General features: G+C 46.8%; 1 protein-coding gene across 2 annotated transcripts in view; it reads left to right on the top strand.

The window, feature by feature from the left end:
• Positions 1 to 461: 461 nt before the first annotated feature.
• The window catches only part of ACSBG1 (acyl-CoA synthetase bubblegum family member 1), a 64,611-nt gene continuing 39,022 nt past the window's right edge, over positions 462 to 26,050 (top strand). Inside the window, exons 1-2 of one of the 2 annotated variants that reach the window (XM_005560200.5) lie at positions 462 to 621; positions 25,592 to 25,696. In XM_005560200.5, the coding sequence (XP_005560257.1) occupies positions 491 to 621; positions 25,592 to 25,696 (236 nt within the window). In that variant the 5' untranslated portion in view covers positions 462 to 490. The remainder of the gene's footprint in view (positions 622 to 25,591; positions 25,697 to 26,050) is intronic. The other variant, XM_005560201.5, reaches the window with a different exon arrangement.

Here is a 26,050-nt window from a genome sequence, read left to right as displayed (position 1 = left end):
GGTGGACTGAGTGGGTGAGATCCCTCCCAGGGCAGCATTCGGCAGACTGCAAGTCAAGAGTGCAGAGTGTATGCAGCCAGGGGTAGCAGCCACTTCAGGATCTGGGTCTGGATTTGTGCTGAGAACCACTATGGCCTTTTAAAGCCAGTGAGGAGGTTTTCTGGGGGCCCAGAAGCCCTGAGCCCATTGGCCAGACCTCCTGGGAGAAGCGGAGCAGATTTGCATCAAAAAGAACACTGGCTTCATTGAAATTCTCCTCATCTTGAGTGAAACAAAACCACAAAGAAGAGGAAAGTTTTAATTCTGAGAAACTTCACTGAGGAGCTTTTTTTTTTTTTTTTTTTTAACTTCTAAAAATAGAGAGGAAATGAGCCTCTTTGGGTCACTCTAGTTGCCGCCTCCCCCCGCCCCATGCCTGCCCCCGCTGCCCACTCAAGGCCAGCCTCTCACAGTGGGTGACTGAGCTGTCTTCAGTGGAAGCCTGAGGCAGATGCCACGCAATTCTGGAGCTGGATACGGCTGCCCACACGGGGACCCCAGCATGCTGGACAGCAGAGAGACCCCACAGGAGAGCCGGCAGGACATGACTGTGGGGACCACCCAAGAAAAATTGAAAACCAGGTAAGTCGGTGGTTGGGTTTCTGCACACTGCACCTGTGGGCCGAGTTCTAGACTTTACTCTGCTGTGTGAACTTGGGCAAGTTGCTTCTCTCTCTGAGCCTCAGTTTCTTCACCTGGGAAATGAAGGGAAGGATCTGGGCAATCCGTAAGATGGAAGAAGAACCAGTCATTTGGAGGGTTACTTAGCATAGCCAAGAAAGGCTCATCAAAGAATGAGGCACATCCCAGGGGTATGAGCTGGGGCTGCAGTGGGAGACCCGTTGGATCTCAATTGGATGGAGGAGGAATTTTTTAGTCAAGAAGAACATTTCCCTGTCTTCTCAAGGGGGCCTTTTGCCTGCAGGTGTCAAAGACAGACAAGTTTTGTCGAGGAGCCAGAGGTTCTCGCTCCGGTTTGCTGTGTGACCTTGGCAAGTCCCTTTGCCCCTCTGGGCTGTAGCTTCCCTGTCTGAATATGAGTGCAGTGGCTGAGGTTTCCCTAAAGCCCTTCCACTGTGTATATTCCAGTGATCTGTGATTCAGAGGAAGCAGATTCAATGTGTCAGGCATTCACCAATGCCCACCCTGGCCCAGGCCCTATCCATCCAGGGAGTAGGGGATCCTGAGAAGATGGGACTCAGTCCCAGCCCTGGGATGCCCTGGTCAGGAGGCAGGAAGAAGGCAGGCACGTGCGCGCGCGCACACACACACACACACACACACACACAAACACACACACTGTGATTTGTGTCCAGGAGGGGCACAGGCTAAGGGGCAGAGAGAGGGAGGCTTCTAACTGGGGCGCCTGAGATGGACCTTGACAGTCAGAGTGGAGACAAGAGCAGTCGGCAGAGAGAACGACCTAGCAAAGCAAGATAGGAAGTATGGGGATGGGAGAAGTCTAGATGGTGGGCGCATAGAACCGGGGAGGACAGGAGCTAAATGCCAGGGCCCGAGCCCTCTGTAGTAATGGGGAGGAAATGCCAGTGTCTGAGCTTCCAAGACTATGGCCACTGTCCTGATGGGAGGTTATGGGGAAGGAATATAGAGGGAAATGGGAACAGATGTTAACACACCTCAGAGATGCAGAGGCCCCTCCGAGGGCTGGCAGCTGGGCCGTGCCCTGGGTCTCCGGAGGACCCTGCTAAGCCAAAGTGGACTCCCGTTCTCCCAGAAGCAAGGACTCCTCCCTGCAAAGCCTCCAGGAGCATGAGGGCCAGCCCATCCCTGGGCATAGGTCAGACGCACAGAGGGTCAAAGGCCCCTGGAGGAAAGTTGGACTGACTTCCTCACCCTAGGGCAGATTCAGGATCTCCTCTGGGCCCTGGTATCCTGGCACTTCCACTCCTACCTGGGGCTTGTGGGCTCAGAGAGCAGGAAGGCCAGGCGAGATGCTCAGAGGAGCACATCGAAATGTGTCCAGAGACCAGGCACAATGGCTCACGCCTGTAATCCCAGCACTTTGGGATGCTGAGTCGGGTGGATTGCCCGGGGTCAGGAGTTCGAGACCAGCTTGCCCAATGTGATGAAACTCCGTCTCTACTAAAAATACAAAAATTAACCAGGTGGTGTTACGTGCCTGTAATCCCAGCTACTCAGGAGGCTGAGGCAGAAGAATCGCTTGAACCCGGGAGGTGCAGATTGCAGTGAGCCAAGACCGTGCCACTGCACTCCAGCCTGGGCCACAAGAGCAAAACTCCATCTCATAAAAAAAAAAAAAAAAGGAAACAAATGTGTCCAGAGCAGGGGTAGACAGGCATGAGGACAGCCAGGGCCAGGGGAGCTCTTGAAAACAAAAATCAAGGTCTGCAGGATCTCAGGGTCTTCTGCTCGCTATGAGTGAGGGGCCAAGTGGGGCTCAGGAGCCCAGTGGCTTTGACGTCCATGTCTCAGGCCTATGGTGAATAGGGGTGGCAGAGGGTTCTGTGTGCCCTGCAAGGCTCACAGAGGCCCGGGCTTGTTTTGCAGACATCACTGAAGGAAGGTAGGCAAACTTGAGGCAGAACCCTAGGCTTGTGCAGAGGAGGACTCCCTCCTGAAAGGGTAAATGGGTCTTGGGACCCTGTGGGGAAAGAGAAAGGCTAAAAACCCAAGAGTTGGAGTGCCAGTTCGACTACTTTCTTGCTGAGTGACTTTGGATACATTGTTTAACCTCTCTGGGCCTCAATAGCATCCTCTGCGCAAATAAATATAAAATGCCTGAACTTCATTGACACTGCGGAAAAATTGGGTGGATTCCACCAACTGATGTGTATGAAAATGTTTTCAAAGCACAAGAGTTACCCATCACGGGCATAGTAACCCTTATAGCGATATCCTGGAACGCTCTTAGCAGCAGGCTGGAGGGCACATGCCTTGGGTTCCAGTCCAGCTCTGCTCCTAACCCATTCTGTGACCCTTGGCAAGACACCTTCTCTGAGCCTCAGTTTCCCCATCTGTCAAACAGGGAAGCCAAACCTGCTCTGACATTCTTGCAGAGCAGCTGTGAGGAAAGAACTTAATTCTTGTTAAACATTGTTCTAAAGTCAGAGAGAGCCAGGTGCAGTGGCTCATGCCTGTAATTCTAGCACTTTGGAAGGCCAAGGAAGGAAGATTGCTTGAGTGCAGGAGTTCAAGACCAGTCTGGGCAACAAAGCAAGACCTTGTCTCTGCTAAAAATTTAAAAATTGGCCAGGCATGATGGTGTGCATCTGTAGTCCCAGCTACTCAGGAGGCTGAGGTGGGAGGATCACTGGAGCTCAGGAGTGTGAGGCTGCAATGAGCTATGGCCACTGCACTCTAGCCTGGACTACAGAGCAAGACTCTGTCTCAAAAAAAACAATAAAAATAAAAAATAGGCTGGGCACAATGGCTCACACCTGTAATTCCAGCACTTTGGTAGGGCAAAACGGGTGGATTGTTTAAGCCCAGAAGTTTAAGACCAGCCTGGGTAACATGGCAAAACCCCGTCTGTACGAAAAATACAAAAATTTGCTTAAAAAAATACAAAAAAGGCCGAGCACAGTGGCTCACGCCTGTAATCCCAGCACTTTGGGAGGCCAAGGTGGGCAGATCACCTGAGGTCGGGAGTTCGAGACCAGCCTGACCAAAATGGAGAAACTCCATCTCTACTAAAAAAATACAAAAAAAAAAAATTAGCCAAGCCTGGTGGCACATGCCTGTAATCCCAGCTACTCGAGAGGCTGAGGCAGGAGAACTGCTTGAACCTCGGAGGCAGAGGTTGTGGTGAGCTGAGATTGCACCATTGCACTCTAGCCTGGGCAACAAGAGTGAAACTCCGTCTCAAAAAAGGAAAAAAAAAAATTAGCCAGATGTGGTGGCACATACCTGTGGTCCCAGCTACTCAGAAGGCTGACGTGGGAGAATCAGTTGAGCCCGGGAGGTCAGACTATGATGGCACCACTGCACTCCACTTGGGTGACACAGCAAGACCCTGTCTCAAAAAATAGGTAAATAAATAAGGCAGAGAGATCGTTGTTCTTGCCGCCACTGTGATGCCCCTTTCTGCTCCTCTGCTCCTCCAGGCCAGCTCCAGGAGGGAAGGTGTATTAGTCTGTTTTCCCGCTGCTGATAAAGACATACCGGAGACAGGGAAGTTTACAAAAGAAAGAGGTTTATCGGACTTACAGTTCCATGTGGCTGGGGCGGCCTCACAATCATGGCAGAAGATGAAAGGCACGTCTCATATGGCAGCAGACAAGACAAGAGAGCTTGAGCAGAAAAACTCCCCCTTATAATGACCATCAGATCTCGTGTGACTTACTATAATGCGAACAGCATGGGAAAGACCTGCCCCCATGATGCAATTACCTCCCACCTGTTCTCTCTCACAACACATGGGAATTCAAGACGAGATTTGGGTGGGGACACAGCCAGACCATATCAGAAGGGCTCTATCTCAGACCTGCCCATTTGCCCCGACCTTGTGGCCATGGCAGCTGCTCCTGGGGAAAGGCGGGTCTGCATTCCTCCATAGCCTGAGAGGGGCTTATCTTCCCCCCGATTCCCAGTGTTGCAGAGGGGAAGACAGAATGTGGAAGAAAGGGGAGGCTGAGAGCCAGAGGAGAGCTTGCACCCTGCCCTGACCACGAGAGTTCCCTTTCCTGCCACACCAGTTGCAGGGCTGGATCCGAGTGATTGGGGCAGGTGTCCGGAGGAAACAGCCAGGCCGGGGCCAGGAGAGGCAAAACCAATGGGGCCTGAGCTGACACTGGCCCTGCTCTGGCAGCTTGTGTTCTGTGCCCTTGAGGCTGTGGCTGTAGACCATGTCCTCCATCAGGGACACCCCTTGAGCCTGCCCAGGGCATGGGTCCCGACCCTGGGAAGCCCTCTGTCCAGTGGAGACACCAGTCTCCCTGAGCCTAAGGAAGCCCATTGTGGAGGAAGGGCTTGGGAAGGAACCTAAGAAGAGGACAGTCCATCCTGGGTTTGAAAGGCTGTGGATGCCCAGATGGCAAGCAGGGCACTGTGCTGACCAAAGGCATGGTTGTGGAGATGTTACGAGTGGCCATCAGACTGGTCAGGTTGGGGCCCGGCTAACTCCTGCGCCTAGAGAGGTTGACGTGGCCAGACTAAGGGCAGCCAGGCCCAAAGGAGGAGGCACTCAGGAGCTCTGGGAGGGGTGCAAGCAGCAGAAGCCCAGGGAGAGCCTGGTTTGGGGTTTGTGAATCTAGCAGCAGTGAGTACAGGCTGGACTAGGGGTGAGGTGGAGGCAGGAGGCCAGGACTTGGGAGCTCCAAGGGTCCCATCTGGCCCAGGGAGGGCTGTCAGGCTCTGAACTGACCACACTCACTCTGGGCTCCTAGCTGACTCTCCCGGCACTGCCTACCCAAAGACTGGGTGCAGAGAGGAGCCCCCTAAGAGCCAGGGATGTGGAACAGTCGCAGGAGGCAGCTACAAGCTGCGTGAGCAAGGCTGTTCCCATGGACAGAGTTTTCTCAGGATGACAGGGAGTGAGCTCTGCGTCTCTGGCGTGTGCTAGCCTAGGAGGGGCAATCGCAAGGCGAATGTCACTGAAAGAACACAGGTGTCCTTAAACATGGACTCTCTGGGCTTTCTAGTGCTGAAATTCTTCCCACTCCCACTGCCCACTTCCCGTGATATTGAAACACAGTTGTTGTTTCATGTTTTGGTTTCTTTATTGTTTTTCTCTCTTTTTGATAAGAATACATTCATTTATTCAAAATTATTTATTGTAGAATAAGCAGGCATTGTGCTAAGCACTGAAGAATATAACAGAAAACAAAAACAAGTCTGTACCTTAAGGAGTTTGCATGCTCACAGGGAAGACAGACATTAACAAATAATTGTTCAATTAAACTGTAATTGTGACAGGTGCCATGAAGGAATAAAAAAAAAAAAAAAAGGGAATATAATCAATGCCACTGAATTATACACTTAAAAATATTTCAATGGAAAATTTTATGTTATATGTATTTTACCACAATAAAAACATTTTTTAAAAATGTTGATAATTAAAAAAACAAAAAAAGACAGAGGGAATATAACGAAGATCTGACTTGGTCTTGAGGGTTGGTGCAGGCTCTCCTGGTAAAGCAGTATTTAAACTGAGACCTGAAACAGGAGTAGGAGTTGATTAGGGGAAGAACTTTCTAGGAAATGGGTGCAGCATGTGCAAAGCCCCCAAGGTGGGATGGAGCTTGTAGTGTTCAAGAAACTAAAAGGCAGTGGGAACAGGGCAGATTTGGGACTATCATGTAAAAGCCACAGGAAATCAAAGTGCTGGTGTCAAGAGCCCAAGATCAAAGGGTCAGGCACATCCGTGGAAAGCGTGAGTCTCTAGGGCAAACGAACACTGGTCCTAGACTTCTGAGTACAGATCTGGATAACTTCCGAATGCAAGTCAGCCCAAGCCAGCTCTAGTCCTTGCAGGAGCTGCAGAGATTTTAGCCAGGGGCAGCAGAGCTCAAACTGACCTGAAATCAGGATCTGGGCCCAAAGCTAACTCACTGTCTCCAGGCAAGCCCGTGAATGGCAGAGTACCAGGCAAGCAGGTTTTTTAGGTCACTAAGTCCAACCCACTGTATTACAGTATTCACATATTATCAATCTACTCTGACTTGATTACCTCCAGGGAAGGGGAACTCACTACTTACCTCTTCATCCCTGCAAAATCACAGTTTCATCTAGGGCCAGTGGTGGTAGAAAAAAAATCCTATCTCACACTGGGTCCTATAAGAGACCCCTGGATCCCAGCTCTGGCCTCCTACCCAGACAATTCTGGCTTCTTGCAAGGGAGCCTGTGAGGAACACTTTAGAACAGGGCTGGGAAGGTCCTTTGGAAACTGTAAAGGTTGTGACCATGTGAAGGCTATCTAGGGCCTAGCTCAAACTCTGGTCCCAAACAGCTGTAAAATAAGAATTTAGATGTTAGCTGGGTGTGGAGGTGCGTGCATCTATAGTCCCAGCTACTCAGGAGGCTAAGGCAGATCAGTCAATTAATCAGTCTTCACCCTCCTTTTCCCATAAGTAACCACTGTTCTGAACAGCCAGCGTTCCAGCTGTTCTTGAGGATGGCATGCATGGGATCACACAGAACATTACTTGTCTGACTCCTTGCACTCATCGAAATGTTTGTGAGATTGATCAGTATTGCTAAGTATCTCAGTAGTTCATTCATCTGTACGTTTAAGTAGAATTCCATTGTATGGCTATACTACAATTTTTTTATCCATTAATCTATTGATGGGCATTTGAGTTGTTTCCAGTTTGAAGATTTTGTGAATAAAGCTGCTATGAAATTCTTGTATAAGGTGTTTTTTTTTTTTTCCTTTGAGACTGAGTCTCGCTCTGTCACCCAGGCTGGGGTGCTCACTGCAAGCTCCGCCTCCCAGGTTTAAGCCATTCTCCTGCCTCAGCCTCCCGAGTAGCTGGGACTACAGGCGCCCACCACCTCGCCCAGCTAGTTTTTTGTATTTTTTAGTAGAGACGGGGTTTCACCGTGTTAGCCAGGATGGTCTCAATCTCCTGACCTCGTGATCCACCCGTCTCGGCCTCCCAAAGTGCTGGGATTACAGGCTTGAGCCACCGCGCCTGGCCTGTATAAGGTGTTTTTGTGGACATATGTTCTCATTTTCTTGGCTAAATCCCTAGGAATAGACTTACTGGGTCAGAAGATAGGTGTGTGCTTAAAGAAGCTGCCAGAAGTTTCCACATCTTTGTCAACACTGGGTATTGTTACTCTTTTTAGTTTCATTCTGGTGGGTGGATAGTGACATCTTGCTGTGGTTTTAACTTACATTTCCCTGATGGTCAGTGACATTGAGCATATTTTCATGTGCTTATTGGTTATTTCCATGTCTTCTTTTGTAAATTATCTTTTCAAATCTGTAGCTCATTTTGTAATTGGGTCCTTAATCCTTTTATTATTGATTTGTAGGTATTCTTTATATATTCTGGTTATATTTTGTCAGATACATGTATTACAAATATTTTTTCCCAGTTTGTGGCTTATCTTCATTTTCTAAATTGTGTGTCTTTTTTTTTTTTTTTTTCTGAGACAGGGTCTCGCTCTGTTGCCCAGGCTAGAGTGCAGTGGTGTGATATTGGCTCACTGCAGCCTCCGCCTCCTGGGTTCAAGCAATTCTTGTGCCTCAGCCTTTGAGCAGCTGGTTCTAAAGGCGTGTGGCACCATGCCCAGCTAAGTTTTGTATTTTTAGTACAGACCGTGTTTCACCATGTTGCCCAGTCTGGTCTTGAACTCCTGACCTCAAGTGATCCACCCACCTCGACCTCCCAAAGTGCTGGGATTACAGGTGTGAGCCACCACCCCCGGCCAATGGTGTGTCTTTTGATGAGCAAATTTTTTTTTTATTTAATAAAGCCCAATTTACCTAGTTTTTTTCTTCTAAGGTTAGTGCTATTGTGCCCTCTCTAAGAAATCTTTGCTATTTCAAGGTCATATATACGTGTGTGTGTGTGTGTATATATATATATATATTTTTTTTTTCTATGTGTTCTACTATTTCCCACATTAAATTGCTTGGCTCCTTTATCTAAAATTTACCACATTTGTGTCAGCCTATTTCTGGATTTTCTTCCATTTAGCAATTATTTCTCTATATAATACCATACTGTTTTCATTCTATAGCTTTTTAAAAGTTTTTTTTTTTTAAGAGATGGGGTCTTGCTACATTGCCCAGGCTGGCCTTGAACTCCTGGCCTGAAGTGATCTTCCCACCTCGGCCTTCCAAAGTGCTGGGATGAACAGGCCAGAGCCACTGCACCTGGCCCACTACTACAGTCTTATACTAAATCTTGAAATCAGGTAGTGTTGGTCCTCTAACTTTGTGAATTGTTTCCCCCTACAAGATTGTTTTATCTATGCTAGGTGCAGTATGCAGCCTCTAAGATATTGCTCAATGATTCTTGCCCTCTGATATTCTTGACTTTTGAATTCTTGTGTAATCATCTACCCTAGAACATGGGCTGGATCTAGTGATTCATTTCTAACATAGAATATGGCAGAAGTGGTGGGATTTCTTTTTTTTTTTTTTTCTATGTAATTTTTATTATGACCATAAAAATAACCCTGTAGTCAATAACAATTTAATTTTACATTTTAAAAGAACTAAAAGTGTATAATTACAAAAAGTGATGGGATTTCACTTCAGAGATTAGACTACAAAAATACTGTGGCTTTCATTTTGATTGCTCTCTTTCATTTTCTTTCTTGCTCACTCTAAGACAGACTTATGTGTAAGGACCTGAGGGAGACCTCTGGCCAACATTCAGGGAGGGATTGACAACAACCTGCAAAGAACTGAATCCTGCCAACAGTCACGAGTCTGCTTTTGGAAGCTTATTCTCCTCCACTGAGCCTTCATATGAAGACTGCAGCCCTGGTTGACAGTTTGACAGTAACCCTAGGAGACACTTTGAGCCAGAGCTAGCCTATACCTAGATTCCTAACCCATAGAAATTGTGAGATAGTGTTTGTTTTTTATAAGCCACTACATTTTGGGATATTTGTTACATAATAATAGATTCCTAATATACTAGATCCTTTGTACTTCTATGTAAAATGTAGAATCATCTTGTCAGTTTACTAAAAAAAGACTCTTTGAAATTTGACTGGGAATAAATTGACTCTATATTTCAAATTGGATGAATCATCTGACCCATGAACATGGTATGCATTTCCATTAATTTAGGTCTTTGATTTGTCTCAACCATGTTTTATACCTTTCAGTGTAGATATCTTGCACATTTTTTTCTTAAACATTTCTAGAAATTTTATGTTTTTGTTGCTATGAGAACTAATTTATTTTATTTTTAAATTTATTTTTATTTATTTATTTTTTTTTTTTTTGAGACAGAGTTTCACTCTTGTTGCCCAGGTTGTAGTACAATGGTGTGATCTTGGCTCACTGCAACCTCTGCCTCCTAGGTTCAAGCAATTCTCATGCCTCAGCCTCCCAAGCAGCTGAAGTTACAGGTGCCCACCAACATGCCAGGCTAATTTTTTGTAATTTTAGTAGAGACGGGGTTTCACCATGTTGGCCAGGTTGGTCTCAAACTCCTGACTTCAGGTGATCCACCTGCCTTGGCCTCCCAAAGTGCTGGGATTACAGGTGTGTGCCACCGTGCCTAGCCAAAACTGTATTTTAAATTTAATTTTCTAGTCAGTTGCTGTTAGTATAAATATAACTGATTTTTAAATATTGACCATATATCCTGCAACCATACCAAATTTATTTATTAATTCCAACACCTTTTTTTGTAGATTCCCCTAAGACTTTTATGTTCAAAATTTTGGTATCTGTTAATAAAAAGTTTTACTTCTTCCTTTCCAGTCATTTTCCCTTTTAATTCTTGCCTTATTGCATCTTTTAGGATCTCCAAATGTAATGTTGAGTAGAGACAGTAAGAGTGGAGATTCTTCTTTTATTCCCAATATATTTAGCATTTACAGTGATCACCATTCCTTTCTGTAGATTCATGTTTCCAGCAGGGCCAAGTCCCTTCAGCCTGAATACATTTCTTTTTTTTCTTTAAAAAAAAAAAAAAAAAGGAGCAACTTAACTGAGTGGTTCTGGCTCAGGTCTCTCATGATGTTTCAGTCCAGGTGTCAGCCAGGGTAACAGCCATCTGGAGTAGTAAGACCTGCTTTCAATCTCACTCATGAAGTTGTTGACAAACCTGTTTCTCACCGGATGTGTGAGTTTCCCACTGCACTATAACAATTACCACAAACTTGGTGGCTTAAGACAACAGATATTTATTCTTTCCCAGTTCTGGAAGACAGAAGTTCAAAATTGGTTTCAGTGGGCTAAAGTCAAGGTGTCAGGAGGACTGCTTTTCCTCCAGAGGCTCTACGGCAGAATCTGCTCCCTGCCTCTTCCAGCTCCTGGAGCTCCAGCATTCCACTCTTGTCTTGTAGTTGCATCACTCCCATCTCTGCCTCTGTGGTCACATTGTTTCTCTTCTGTGCATGTCAAATCTCTCTCTGCTCCCACTTGCAAGAATACATGTGATTGAATTTAGAGCCCAACTGGATAATACGAGGTAATCTTTCGGTCTCAAGATCCTTCATTTAATTACATCTTCAAATCTCTTCCAAGTTTTTGCCATTTAAGTTAATTTTAACAGCTTTCAACTTGCTGGGTCACATGGTAACACTATGTGGATAACTTTTGAGGGACATTTTCAATTTACCACACTGGCTGTTAGCCAGAGACCTTAGTTCTTTACCAATGGGCCTCTCCATAAGCTCTTTGAGTGTCTGTGACATGGCAGCTGGTGGCTGAGGCTAGGGACAGGTCAAAGTCTTCTTTATCACATCTGGTGCCTGAAATAGGAAGACTCATTAAACTAGGATTTGGAATAGCTGGGCCCTTCAGTGTCTCTATTTTTTTTTTTAATTTATTTTAATTTTTGGTTCTGTGGTACATGCGCAGATGTGCAGGTTTGTTACATAGGTAAATGTGTGCCGTGGTGGTTTGCTGTACCTATCAAACCAATACTTAAAACCTAGGTATTAAGCCCAGCATGCATTAACTATTTTTCCTGATGTTGTTTCACCCCCCACCCCACCCCCTAATAGGCCCCAGTGCATGTTGTTCCCCTCCCTATGTCCATGTGCTCTCATTGTCCAGCGCCTCTATTTCTGTGTGGTTTCTTCACATGCTTGTTCATGTAGCATCACTCCAACATCACTCCAACATCACTTGTTCAAGGTAGCCAGACTTCTGATATGGTAGGTCAGGGATCCAAAAAGCATGTGCCCTGAGAGAGTCAGGTGGCAACTGCATTGCTTTTTATGACTTAGCCTTAGAAGTCATATAGGTTACTTCCCGTACATTGTGTTAGTTAGAAGCCAGTGATAAGGCCAGCCCAGATTCTAAGAGAGGGAAATGAGATTCTACCTATTGTTGGGACAAGTGTTAAATAATTTGCAGGTAAGATTTCAAGCAACCTCAGCAGTTTCCTGGTGACAAATCCTCCTATCTTCTATTTAAATAAAAATGTCATTTTTTCACCTTATTTTTTGAGGATATATTTACTGGAAAAGAATTCTGGTTTGATCATTTACTTATTTTAACACTTTAAAATACTGTTACAATATCTTTTGGTCTTCATTGTTTCTTATGAAAAGTCAGTTATCATTTCTATCAGTTTCCTTTTATGTAATGTGTCCTCCCCACTCCATCCCACCTCACCTCTGCTTTGGTTGCTTTTAAAATATTATCTTTTTTAGATTATTATTTTGAGACAGGATCTCGCTGGGTCACCCAGGCTAGAGTGCAGTGGCATAAACCTGGCTCACTGCCTGGGCTCAAGTGATCTTCCTGCCTCAGCCTCCCAAGTAACTGTGACCACAGGCACCTGCAATCCATGTCTGGCTAATTTTTTTTATGATTTGTAGAGACAAGGTTTCACTATGTTTCCCAGACTGGTCTTGAACTCCTGCCCTCAAGTGATTCTCCCACTTCAGCTTCCCAAAGTGCTGGAATTACAGGCGTGAGCCACCACATCCAGCCTAACAACCAATTTTAGAATATTTTCATTATCTTAAAAAAGGAACCCTATACCCATTAGTAGTTACTTCCTGTTTCTCCTCAATCCCCCCAGCTCTAAGAAAGCACAAACCTACTACAGCTTGTCTCTATAGATTCACTTTTAAGACATTTCATTTAAGTGGACTAATATAATATATGATCTACTGTGACTGACTTCTTTCTCTTAACATAATGTTTTCAAGATTCATCCATGTCGTAGCGTTTATCAGTACTTCATTCTTTGTATGACCAAATAATATTCTATTATGTGGACATACCACATTTTGTTTACCCGTTCCTCAATTGATGGACATTTGGGTTGTGTGGGTGGAAAAGAAAGAGATAGCAGATTGTTACTGTGTCTATGTAGAAAAGGTAGACATAAGAAACTCCATTTTGCCCTGTGCTCACAGAAACATGTGCTGTATTGAATCAAGGTTTAAGGGATTTAAGGCTGTGCAGGATGTGACTTGTTAACAATATGTTTGCAGACAGTATGCTTGGCAAAAGTCATCGCCATTCTCCATTCTTTATTAACCAGGGACACGATGCTCTGTGGAAAACTGCAGGCACCTCTGCCCAAGAAAGCCTGGGTATTGTCCAGGGTTTCCCCCCATTGAGACAGCCTGAGATATGGCCTCGTGGGAACGGAAAGACCTAACCATCCCCCAGCCCGACACACGTAAAGGGTCTGCGCTGAGGAGATAGTAGAAGAGGAAGACCTCTTGCAGTTGAGATAAGAGGAAGGCCTCTGTTTCCCGCACATCCCTGGGAACGGAATGTCTCCTGTAAAGTCGACTGTTCCTTCTATTCTGAGATAGGAGAAAACCGCCGAGTGGCTGGAGGAGAGATATGCTGGCAGCAATACTGCTCTGTTACTCTTTGGTACACTGAGATGTTTGGGTAAAGAGAAACATAAATCTAGCCTAAGTGCACATCTGGGCACAGTACCTTCCCTCGAACTTATTTATGACTATTTATGACGCAGATTCTGTTACTCACATGTTTTCCTGCTAATCTTCTCCCCACTATCACCCTGTTCACCCCATTCTGCCGCACTCCCCTTGCCTAGATAGTGAAAATAGTAATCAATAAATACTGAGGGAACTCAGAGACCGGTGCTGGTGCAGGTCCTTGCATGCTGAGTGTACGGGTCCCCTGGGCCCACTGTTCTTTCTCTTTGTCTCTGTGTCTTACTTCTTTTCTCAGTCTCTTATCCCTCCTGAGGAGAAATACTCACAGGTGTGGAGGGGCAGGCCCCCTTCAGGGTTGTTTTAATGTTTAGGCTATTATGAAAAGTGCTGCTGTGAACATTTATGTACAAGTTTTTTGGGTTTTGTTTTTTTGAGGTGGACTCTCACTCTGTGGCCCAGGCTGTAGAGTGCAGTGGCGCGATCTCAGCTTACCGCAAGCTCCGCCTCCCGGGTTCACGCCATTCTCCTGCTTCAGCCTCCCCAGTAGCTGGGACTACAGGCGCCCGCCACCATGCCCCGCTAATTTTTTGTATTTTTAGTAGAGACGGGGTTTCACCGTGTTAGTCAGGATGGTCTCGATCTCCCGACTTTGTGATCCACCCGTCTCGGCCTCCCAAAGTGCTGGGATTACAGGTGTGAGCCACCACACCGGGCTATGTACAAGTTTTTGTGTGAACATCTGTTTTCATTTCTCTTGGGTATATACAAAGGAGTGGAATTGCTGGATCATATGGTAACTCTATGCGTAACCTTTCGAGGAACTGCCAGATGGTATTCTAAAGTATCTGCATTCCCACCAGCAGTATAGGAGGGTTCTAATTTCTCCACATTCTTGCCAACACTGTTATTATCTTCTTATTCATAGCCATCCTACCAGGTATGAAGTGCTATCTAACTGTGATTTTGATTTGCATTTCGTGGTGGCTGATGATGTCAGGCATCTTTTAATGTGCTTGTTGTACATTTGCATATCTTCTTTGGAGAAATGTCTATTCAAATCCTTTGCTCAGTTTTAATTGGATTATTTGTCTTCTTATTGATTTGTATGAGTTCTTTACATATTCTAGATATAATTTCCTTATCACATGTATGATTTGCAAATGTTTTCTCCCATTCTGTGGGTTAACTTTTCACTTTCTTGGTGATGTCCTTTGAAGCACATCAGGTTTTAATTTTGATGAAGTCTAATTATTTGTTTTGTTTGTGTGCTTTTTCACCTTATCTAAAAAAGCTCGCCTAACACAAGGTCACAAAGATTTATTAATATTTTCTTTTAATATTTTTACAGTTCTAGCATTTACGTTTACATCTTTGCTACATCTAAGGTAATTTTGTCTGTGGTATGAGGAAAGAATCAAACTTTATTTATTTATTTTTGGCATGTGTCCCAGCATTATTTGTTGAAAAGACAATTTTTTTCCTATTGGATTGTCTTGGTAGCCTTCTTGAAAATCTGTTCACTGTAAATGTGAATTGATTTCTGAATTCTTAATTCTATTTAATTCACCTATATGTCTGTCCTTATGCCAGTACCTTATTGTCTTAATTACTGTAAGTTTTAAATACGTTTTCAAATCAGGAAGTGCAAATCCTTCAACTTTGTTCTTTTTCAAGAATGTTTTGACTATTTTAGGTCTCTTGAATCTTTTGTTTGTTTTTTGAGACACAGTCTCACTCTGTTACCCAGATTCTGGAGTGCAGTGGCGTGATCTCAGCTCACTGCATGCTCCGCCTTCCGGGTTCACGCCATTCTCCTGCCTCAACCTTCTGAGTAGCTGGGACTACAGGCCCCCGCCACCATGCCCGGCTAATTTTTTGTATTTTTAGTAGAGACAGAGTTTCACCATGTTAGCCAGGAATGGTCTCGATCTCCTGACCTCGTGATCCACCTGCCTTAGCTTCTCAAAGTGCTGGGATTACAGGCATCAGCCATGGCGCCCAGTCAGGTCTCTTGAATTTTTATACAAATTTTAGGACTAGCTTGTCAATTTCTGCAAAGAAGCCAGCTAGGATTTTGATAAGAATTGTGTTGACCTGTGGATAAATTTGGAGAGCATTACCGTCTTAACAATATTAAGTCTCTTGATCATGAGACATCTTTCCATTTATTTAGGTCTTCCTTAATTTCATTCAACAATGTTTTGTGCTGTTCAAGTTAAAAACAGTTTTTTCTCTCTACCTTTTGGATTGAATAATTTCTACTATTTTGTCTTCAAGTTCACTTTTTTTTTTTTTTTTTTTTTTGAGACAAAGCCTTACTCTGTCACCCAGGCTGGAATGTAGTGGCACAATCTCGGCTCACTGCAACCTCCCCTCCCAGGTTCAAGCGATTCTCCTTCCTCAGCCTCCCAAGTAGCTGGGATCACAGGTACACACCACCATGCACAATAACCAAGTAAAAATACATGCACAATAACCAAGTATCTTAGCCACTCTGCTAAGCAATTCCAGTCAATTGCTTCCTAGGAAATCCTGTGTTGCTGAGCTGTATGGAGAGGTGCCAAGGACCTCATAGAGCTTCACCTAAATTTAGGCAGTGCATATGGTAGTGGTTAAGAAGATGCTGCTCAGTGCAGTGGCTCATGCCTGTAATCCCAGCACTTTGGGAGGCCGAGATGGGCAGATCACCTGAGGTCAGGAGTTCGAGACCAGCCTGGCCAACGTGGTGAAACCCCACCTCTACTAAAAATACAAAAATTAGCCAGTCATGATGGTGGGCACCTGTGATCCCAGCTATTTGGGAGGCTGAGGCAGGAGAATTGCTTAAACCTGGGAGGCAGAGGTTGCAGTGAGCCGAGATCGCGCCACTGCACTCCAGCCTAGGCAACAGAGCGATACTCCATCTCAAAAAAAAAAAAAAAGGAGATGCAATCTGAAGTTAGATTGCCTCGATTTGAAACTCAACCATCCCCATTACTAACTGTATAACCTTTAGCAAGTTACTTCATATCTCTATGCTTCCATTTCCCCATAAAATAGGGATTATAATTCAGCACCCACTTGATAGAGATAATCAAATGAATTAATTTGTGTAAAGCAATTGGAACAGTGCCTGGCACATACTAAGTGCCCATCAAATGTTAGTTCTCACTTTTTAAAAAGTGAAATAATATTCCCCTAAAAGGCCAGGCTCCTTCTGCTCTGTGTCCCCACTGCCTGACCCCTTTGCCTGCCATGTTCAGAGCTGCCTCTTACTTATACAGGCTGTGGATGTGTTTCTTTATCTTCCTCTTTAAACCCTGGGCTCCTCCATGGCAGGGAGCAAGTCTGTGAGCCAGAACTAGCCCACTGCAGAGCACAATGTCCCCACTGGTGGAAGCCTCACCCCAGCTTCACCCCTACCCTCACCCCCACCCCCATAAAGTTCCTCTGGAGTCTGAGGAATAGGTGGGGTTCTTTCTTCTTCTCATCTACCTGGAAGAAAGGTAGAGAATCACCTATCATGAGAGCTGGGACTTATAGGCCGTCCCATCCACCCTTCCCCCATTTTACAGATGGGTTAAGTAAGGCCCTCCTAGGAGAGGAGTACCTAAAGTCACGCTTGTGGTACTTCAAATAAAAATGACAAGCAATGGGGAGATGGTAATTTTCTAGTAGCCTTTGCTTTGGGCTGGAATTATGTCAGCTTTGAGCATCACACTGCCCTTCTTGTGGTGACCAAAACCACCAACTGGCCATTCTCTGTGTCTGTCATCAATACAACATATGAAAACACCTGGATTATGATTTAATATATGCACATTGTTTATATAAAACATTTTCCAAAAGGGTCTGATGGATGAATGGTTGGATGCAGGGGTTTAGAGGACCCTGACGTGCCTCACTCTCTATACCTCTCCATTCTTTGTCCCTATCCTGCTCCACCCCAGTCACCCAATAGGCCTGAGACTATTGGGTATGGCTGGCTTATTAGGAGCATAAACTCTGGAACCCACTTGCCCAAGTTTATATTCTGACTCTGCTAACCAAAGGACCTTGGCAATTTCCATAATTTTTCTGTATCTCAGTTTCCTCATCTGTGAATCGAGGGTGGTGATAGTACCTCATTGGGCTGTTACAAAGATTGCATGTGTAAGCTGCATGAAACATTGCCTGACACGCAGTGCTGGGTATGTGTTAGTTACTAGCTAGTACTGTGATTATTCCTGTCTGGTTTTCTTCTGCCCCCTTGGGCCTGGGAGCCTGGCAATACCCAACTTTGCAGCCTTGTCCCTACCTGATGCAGCAGGATTCCAGCCTAGAGCCCTAGATGACCAGTCACAGATAGAAAATAACAAGGCCCTTTATCTGTGACATCTGACGAAACAGAGTCCTGGAAAGAACCAGGGACTTGCCCAAGGTCACAAAACTGAAACAGAGCCTGGGCTAGAAGCCAGATGTTCTGATGTTCTGGTGCCCAGAGAACTTTGTCTTGGGTACAGCCAGGCTGCTTACCAACTCCTTTAGGGCTCTGGAGTGGAACTTGATGTCTGACACATTTATTTGTATACAGCAGGCTGTGGGATTTGGCATGACAGAGTTGGACACTATGAGCACTGCCAATTGGGTAAGAAGTGAGCTGGCTGGGCTGCCCCACCCACCCAGGCAGGAGCCAAGGTGGAGCTGAGATGAGCCTTGGGGACTGAGGCCTCTCAGCAAACACACTTCCACTGGGGTCTTGGGCTGGGGGCTTCAGTCAGTCAAGGGCTCCAGGGTACCTGCTCCAAATATGTTCTTTCTGGTGGATTCAAGGGGATATATCTTAAACCACCCCTGCCCTCAACCTTTCTGAAAGATTATACGTCCCTAGCAGATCTCTGCTCACCCAAAACCCCACCCATGTGAGCTGGAAAACCAAGACTGGGGATGGTCTACAGCCCACGTCTATCACCTTGGCCTTGACTCCTCTCCTCCGCACTAGCCTCCCACACTGTCTCCTACGAAATAATCAGACCTTTACTCCTTGCTAGCTTTCTTCCTTTAACATCATTATACCCCCTCCCCAAGCCTGGGCCCAGCAACCCTGCAAAGAATGCATTTTTGTTAATCGATCCCATCATCTCTAAATCTTTGAAGCAGGGACCATTTCCATTTTTGTCACTTTACCCCTTCGTCCCATGCAACATCTGGCACAGAAGAGGTGCTAAATCAATACTCATAGAAGGAGGGAGGATCCTCAGGGAACTGTCAGTCACTGGGGCAGGGAGAAATCAATTCCAACTTTGGGAATAAGGGCTTATTAATATTTTTATTTCATGACAGGCCATTATGTTTTTTAAAAAAACAATATCCAGTTTCTAAATGCTAAGTGCCTTGGGAGGAGATCAGCCAGGGCAGCTCCAGGAAGAAGCATGAGGGCTGAGGTCCCTCCCAGAGGAGGTGAGGTCTGAAGAGTGTCATAGGCGGCTCTACCACAGCAGGTCAGCTACTGGGTTTTGTAAGGAGACGAAAAGAGTAGGTAACACATTTCCCAAGCCTTTCTAACCTTGGAATGAGCCATGTGCTGGCGTAATAACTGTTGAGGTTTCCTTCCTTTTTTTTCTTTCTTTTCTTTATTTCTTTCTTTCTGTCTTTCTTTCAAGTTTCGCTCTTTTCGCCCAGGCTGGAGTGCAATGGCACAATCTCGGCTCACTGGAACCTCTGCCTCCCAGGTTCAAGCAATTTTCCTGCCTCAGCCTCCCAAATAGCAGGGATTACAGGCATGCACCACCACGCCCAGCTAATTTTGTATTTTCAGTAAAGACAGGGTTTCACCATGTTGGCCAGGCTGGTCTCAAACTCTTGACCTCAGGTGATCTGCCCGCCTCGGCCTCCCAAAATGCTGGGATTACAAGCATGAGCCACTGAGCCCGGCTACTGTTGAGATTTTCAAACCTCATCAATTTGGACACTGTGATTCCAGAGCTAGCCTTGAAGGACATTTGAGGACATTTCTGTTGTCATTCTCTACCAACGTCAAGTATCAGTGACAACTCCATTCATTAACATCATGGCTCAGCCCTCACCAGAAGAGAGGGAGGGGGAGAAGAGAAACAAGTTCATCTTTAACTCTTCAGGACAAAGGAGAGGTCTGAATTCCTTCCTGGGATTCAGTAGGATTGGGGTTGTTAGTATAGCATGGGCTTCCAAAGTCCCATGAGAACATAAAACAGCAAGAGAGCATTGAGGGTACAAAGTGCCTTGATGGGGGTCTATGGGAGGGCTCCCAGCAGCTTCTCAAAAGGGTTCCTAATGCATCAGAGGCTCAGGACCAGTACTTGAGTCAAACTGTCAGGGTGTCTTGAAGTGGCAACAGGCAAGAATTGCTGAGATGGAATTGAAATTTGGTGAAGGGTAGAATTCTCTTGAAGTTAGAGTGCTGGCATTGACCTACCAGTTTAGGGTAGCAATATGACAGTCATTTGCCATCTGACAGGTGGAGGACCTTGAACAACCCCTGTCCCAATTGCTGCCTCTGTGCCCTGCCCCTTGGCCTTAAAATTAGGGCTGAGGCTGGGTGTGGTGACTCACGCCTGTAATCCCAGAACTTTGGGAGGCCGAGGTGGGCAGATCTCTTGAGGTCAGGAGTTCCAGACCAGCCTAGCCAACATGGCCAAAATCCCATCTCTACTAAAAATACAAAAATTAGCCAAGTGTGGTGGTGCACACCTGTAATCCCAGCTACTCAGGAGGCTGAGGCAGGAGAATCATTTAAAACTGGGAGACGGAGTCTGAAAGAAGCCGAGATTGGGTCACTGCACTCCAGCCTAGGCAACCGAGTGAGACTTTGTCTCAAATAATAATAATAATAATAATAATAATAATAATAATAATAATAATTAGGGCTTAAAATTTCCCCCTAACACTGACTAGGGCTGCCTCCATTTGTTCACCTCACCTAACCCCCACTCATGCCAGAGGCAGTTTGGAATTTGGGAGTTGTAGCTTGCAGGTAATAATTAAAGATGAGGGAGTATGTGAGCTCTGTAAGGGGGAAAGGGGGCTGAGAGGTGGGCAGATCACCAGGGACAGCCCCCAGGAAACTCCAGGAAGCAGGAAGGTGCTGGTGGGGGCTGGCTGCTGCCACAGACTGGCTAGTCCCTGTAGTGAAGGACGAGGTAGAGGGTGAAGGGGGTATTGGAAGGCACAGGGCAAGATGCAGGGATATTTGTAACCATGGAATAGGGGCTCTCCAGAGGGAATGGGGGGAGCTGGGGTGGTTAGCTGAGTTTTATGACATGCACATACTGGGTAAACCTTGTGTACATAGCATCTTGGCTTCAGAGCTGGCCATGGAGACCCCTGTTCACAATGCTGGCTCTGCCTTTTGCTGCCTGGGCAACACTGAGCAAGTTTAGTGTTCTATCATCTCTTTTGGAAAATGTGACTATTAATAAAACCTACATTGCAGGACCATGGAGAGAATGGGAGAAGCCAACCCAAGGCACTCAGCATAGTACATGTGCTTAGTAAAGAACCAAACCAAACAAAAAGACGCACTTCTCACCCAGCCCTGGGGGACCCAGTGGCAGGAGCCATGTCTCCCAAGGCTCTGCCAAGGATGACTGCCAAAAAACTGTGTCTCTTGCCTGCAATGGCAGGTCCTTGTCCTGCCTCCCGCCCTTCTTATGTAAGAGCCACACAGGTGGGCAGCTGGGTCCCTTGCCATGTAGGTCAGAGGTATCTGGGGCCACACCTCGACTGCAGCCCTAAGGCAGGCTGGGGCGGGTCCCCACTCATGCCCAACCCCACTGCCTCATCACCCGGAACCTAGGGCACCCACAGCCTCTGGCTCCCATACTCAGCATGCTTTAGCTGAGGGAGCAGAAGGGATGCTGAGCCCTGTGCCTGCCAGGTGCAAGAAGGAGGAAGGTGAGCACCCTGGGGCAGCCAGACCCCCAGGCACACCCTCTACCGTGAGTCCTCTATGGGGGTCCTCAGGCTGGGAATTGGGAATTAGGAGAGAGCTGCCAGAGGCCCGATCTTTGAGGTGAGGCAGTCCATGCAGACTAAAGAGAAGCAGGGGACGCGGAGTCCGCCACACAGGGTGATGGGGAAGCCAGCGTGAATCGCCATTGCAGACTATATTGTTGCTATTGGGAGCACCAGGCTGTTCACAGGCCTGTGTGACTAGCACTATGGGGTTTGGAGGAGGCGTTGTTCTGGGGTTGTTAGGATATGGGGAACTAGTTAGGCAACACCTTCCATGGAGAACATTCTCCAGCCATTGGGGAGTCAGTTCTGCTTTGCCCACCGAGCAGAGAGGTGAGAACTACCAGAAGTGACAGGAAGGCTGGTGAATGGTAGCCAGAAGTCTCTGCAAAGAGACTCCAGGAGTCCTGGAGATTTTAGCTATTTGTTAATTAGTTGGCCATGGGGAATGGAGACCACATCCCCAAGGCAGCCACCTGCTACAAGGTTTTCTCCTTTGAATCTGAAGGTGTGGGCTTACGAGGCCAGGCTGTAAATTACAGCCAGGTGTCCCACCCCAGGAGCAGATGAGTCATGGCCAGGAAAGAGGGCAGCTGTCCCCTCGCCTAGCCAGGCTGCCAGCGGTGACTCACGCTGTATCTCTGTTGCAGGGCGGTCCGGTGGAGCTGGGCCTCTCTGGGGCTGCTGTGGCTCTCCCGGGGGGACTCCGTGACACGTTCTCTGAGGTTCTGGCTCTCTCCTGGGCGAGCTCACAGATTGCAGCCACCCCCCAGGCACCATGCCAGAGGTGTTCCTGCTCAGGTCTGCCAGCTCCATTATGAGGACCGTGTAAGGAACAAGGAGCCCACCTTCCCCCGCCTCCCGGCCCCCAGCCAGTCTCCCAGCGAAAGTAGTTGGCACGGAACCTGGACCCCCAGACTTGGGTTTAGGGTTTTTTCATTCTGTCGGTCACCCTCTCAATCTTGCCAAGTTATCTTTTTCTTCTTGTGCCCCCAAAGGTCCATGAAAGCTCGTGAGTAATAATGATGAGAGCTGACTACGTACTAAGCACTTCTTATATATCACCTTCTTGCAATAGCCACAGGATATGGGCAGAAAACCGAGGGCCAGAGAGGATCCGTGACTCGGCCACACAGCTAGTAAAGTGAGTTGTGCCCACGTAGGCAGACGGACTGGTGAACTTTGATGCTATCCTGTTTCAAGAAAGCATTCATTGAGCACCTACTTCATACACAACAGTGGCCTGGCTGCTAAAGGCTGAGCGAGAAGAAAGGGCAACAGAAATAAATAGGAAACGGATCCTCATCCATGAAGTGTTCACATGGGAAATGAGGGCCCTCCTCAATTTATGTGTCTCACACATAGCGACAACTTGAGAAGGTTTAGGTCCAACCAATATGTGCTGAGCTCCAACAGTGAGTACTCATGGCCAGAGGACAGAGCTGAATCAGAAGTGGCCCCAGCTCTCAAGCCATGTGTGACCGTCGAAACTCAAACCTGAGTGTCCAAGGTCCATAGGGGTGAGAGGGTGTTGGGGAAATCTCGGAGGGCTTCCTGGAAGAGGAGCTGAAGGAGGCTTGGGAGGCTCTGTGTGCAAATGGTTCCCATCAGCTCCTCTGGCAAGGTAGGAGTAAGGAGACACCAATCCACCAAGAGATGGTTAAGAGAAAGGCACAGTGCAGACGCTCCCAGGTTCTTCTGCCCCCCACACACATCTTACATCATATTTGCTCAAACACGCCCTTTGTTTTCTTGTTCCCATGCTGCTGGGTAGGTGCTCATAAAGTGTTTTTGTTTTCTGTGAAAGAAAGGAGAGCAAGGCAATGAGCTTAAAGTGTGCTTATGTGAGCTGAGGTCAGAGAATGAATCCTTGTTCTCATCCGGGTGAAAGAGGGCCACCCTTGTGGGCTCTTCTTCCTCTTGGAGATTCAAAATGCAAACAGAAGCCAGTCAGCCTCCTCAGGCCATTCTCCCACCATTATTGTCATTCAATCATGTTAGGTGACTTTTGCCAACCTCTGGAGTACTGCCTTCCAGAAGGAGCATAATTTTCCAGAATGACAGGAATAATATGTTAATCACCTTCGGCATGCTTATGATGATCATGATGACAGTAATATCAACTCACCTGAAGAATCATTTATGGCCACCTGTCATTCCTAGAATAGCAGCAAGAATTAGGAGTAGGGCCCAAAATGTTTTTGAGGAGTCAAGATAGAGTAAGGGCAGATCCCCAAACCTCAGCTTCTTTTCTTCAAGGAAAACGTGATAGGTTCCATTGTGGAACATGTCCCCCGATATAACCTACAGTTCTAATGAGCTTGGCTGTTTTCTATTCTGCTACAAAAAGAAATGGCAATGTAGGAGTGAGATGAATTGCTAGAAGCCAGCATACTGAAAGTAGCAAGAAGTGACTGCTAGTCACAGAGGAGAGGATGAAAAACTAAAAAATGGCCGAGCATGGTGGCTCGCGCCTGTAATCCCAGTATTTTAGGAAGCCAAGGCGGGAGGATTGCTTGAGCCCAGGAGTTGGAGACCAGCCTTGGCAACATAACAAGACCCTGTCTCTACAAAAAATACAAAAATTAGCCAGGTTTGGTGGTGCGGGCCTGTAGTCCCAGCTACTCAGGAAACTGAGATGAGAGGACTGCTTGAGCCTAGGAGTTTGAGGTTGCAGTGAGTGGTGACTGTGCCCCTGCACTCCAGCCTGGGCAACAGAGCAAGACCCTGTCTGCAAAATATAAATAAATACATATATACAAAACAAAAACTGAAAGACGACCATTACCAACAACAACGAGGGTGAGACAGCAGTCACAATGAGGAGAGGCGGATGGCCTGAGCAGTTTCACTTGTTTCTGTGTGGCAGGTCAGGTCAGGAAAGCCTGTTACTGGTTATAACCCTGAGTGAGCAGGAAGTTACTGGAGGTTTAGCATATTCTATTGTGGATGACATCTCCTCAAAGGGACTACCTCTCAAGGCCCCCATTAAGGAAAAGATCAGGCTTAATTCATTTGGAAAATTAGGTTTTGACATTCTCTTAATCATGTGCCCCAAATTCTGTAAGCATAGGGCATAGAGAGTTGAATCAGTGCCTTGGACCAGCCACAGGGATAAGCAAGATGTTCTTGTTAAACTGATACGGGCAGAGGGCCAGGGTCCACCCTCTCATTGACCATGGCTGCTGGACAAGATCAGTGTCTGAGCAACAAGAAATTTGACACTGCACTGGGTGCTGGCCCTCCAGGAAAAGGCACCCACTCACAGCAAGAAGGTGCTGCCAACAGCCTCAACCTCCCTATAAACAGAAGGTTCTAATCACAATAAGTCCGCTTAACCCTTGACTTCCTTCGGTGGCTGTCTTTTCATTTAGTCTTTGTGTAGCTATTTTAAAACCAGAACCAGTTTACACTAATTTTCTGTGGGGAGAGAAGTGCTGCTCATACCTTTTGATTAGGAGGATTTAAAAACAGGTTTGTTTGTGAGGAAGCAGTTCAGATGGTGGGACATTACAGCCAAGGACAGCCTCCTGCCTGGCTGATGTGGAGGTGGCTGCCCAGCTGGTGATCTCAGAGGCTAATTAGAGCTGCTAACTCTAACCTGGGGTGCTATCCACCGTCTTCTGAGGACACAGGCCGAGATGGGGCAGGGACATCAACCAAGTTCACAGTCTTCCCCAGATGATCACAGTGTGGGCCCCTGAGCCTAGCAGTGTACGTGTCCCTCGTTTGCCTGAACCCAGAGCTCAGGGGCCGTTTGGTAACATTGCAGCCCAAAGTGGAGGCAGCTTCTATCTGGCTATCCCAGAGAGCTGTAACCAAGGATCCAAAGTCAGGAGGACGAGTTCTGCAGCATTCAGGCGCCTCTGTCTGCCCGGCACAGGAGACCTCGCCCCAGAAGCACGCGTTGCCATCTCTTCAGTTTTTCCACAACCTCCCTGGAGCGGGTCGCCATAGCAATGGAAGGGCTGCTCCAGCCCTGTGGCCCAGGCCTTGCTCACAAATATCCCAAGAGCGGCGCCACCTCGGTTCCCCAATCATCCCCTTTCTCCCTATTGCCCTCCCTTCCTAACCTTCTGATATCTTTCACTTTAAAACCTATCTCAGGTTCTTAAACAGACTGCTGCCAGGTGGGCCTGGGTGTGTTCACAAACTTAGTTTTGTTCGGAACCTGCAGTGCCGACAAGGAGTAAGGCTGAATGTGAGAAGCAGGTAATTGGCCCAGCTTCCTGGGAACTGGGCAGGTACGGGGCTGGCCCCACCCTGACTGACAGACAGACAGGACTCCCTGGAGCCAGGGTCCTTCCCTCAGGGACACCATGACCAGCTGCACAGGTTGCATGCTGCACAACTCCAGTGGATTCTGTTTACATATTTGTTGACCGTGAAATATGTCTCTGGAGTTGTGTAATCTTGCTGCAGTCCTGAAGTGTGTACTGAAATCCATCTGCTCAGCCATGTAGGCGGTTGAGGTCTGGCCAGGTGAGCCCTGAGGAAAAATGATGCTGAAGGGCAGTCAGGCTGAAATGATAATGAAAGCCCGGAAACCCATGAAACTCGGGCTGG

This window comes from Macaca fascicularis, chromosome 7, assembly GCF_037993035.2.
Source record: "Macaca fascicularis isolate 582-1 chromosome 7, T2T-MFA8v1.1".
Classification (NCBI taxonomy): domain Eukaryota; kingdom Metazoa; phylum Chordata; class Mammalia; order Primates; family Cercopithecidae; genus Macaca; species Macaca fascicularis.
This window is presented reverse-complemented; position numbering and strand designations above follow the sequence as displayed.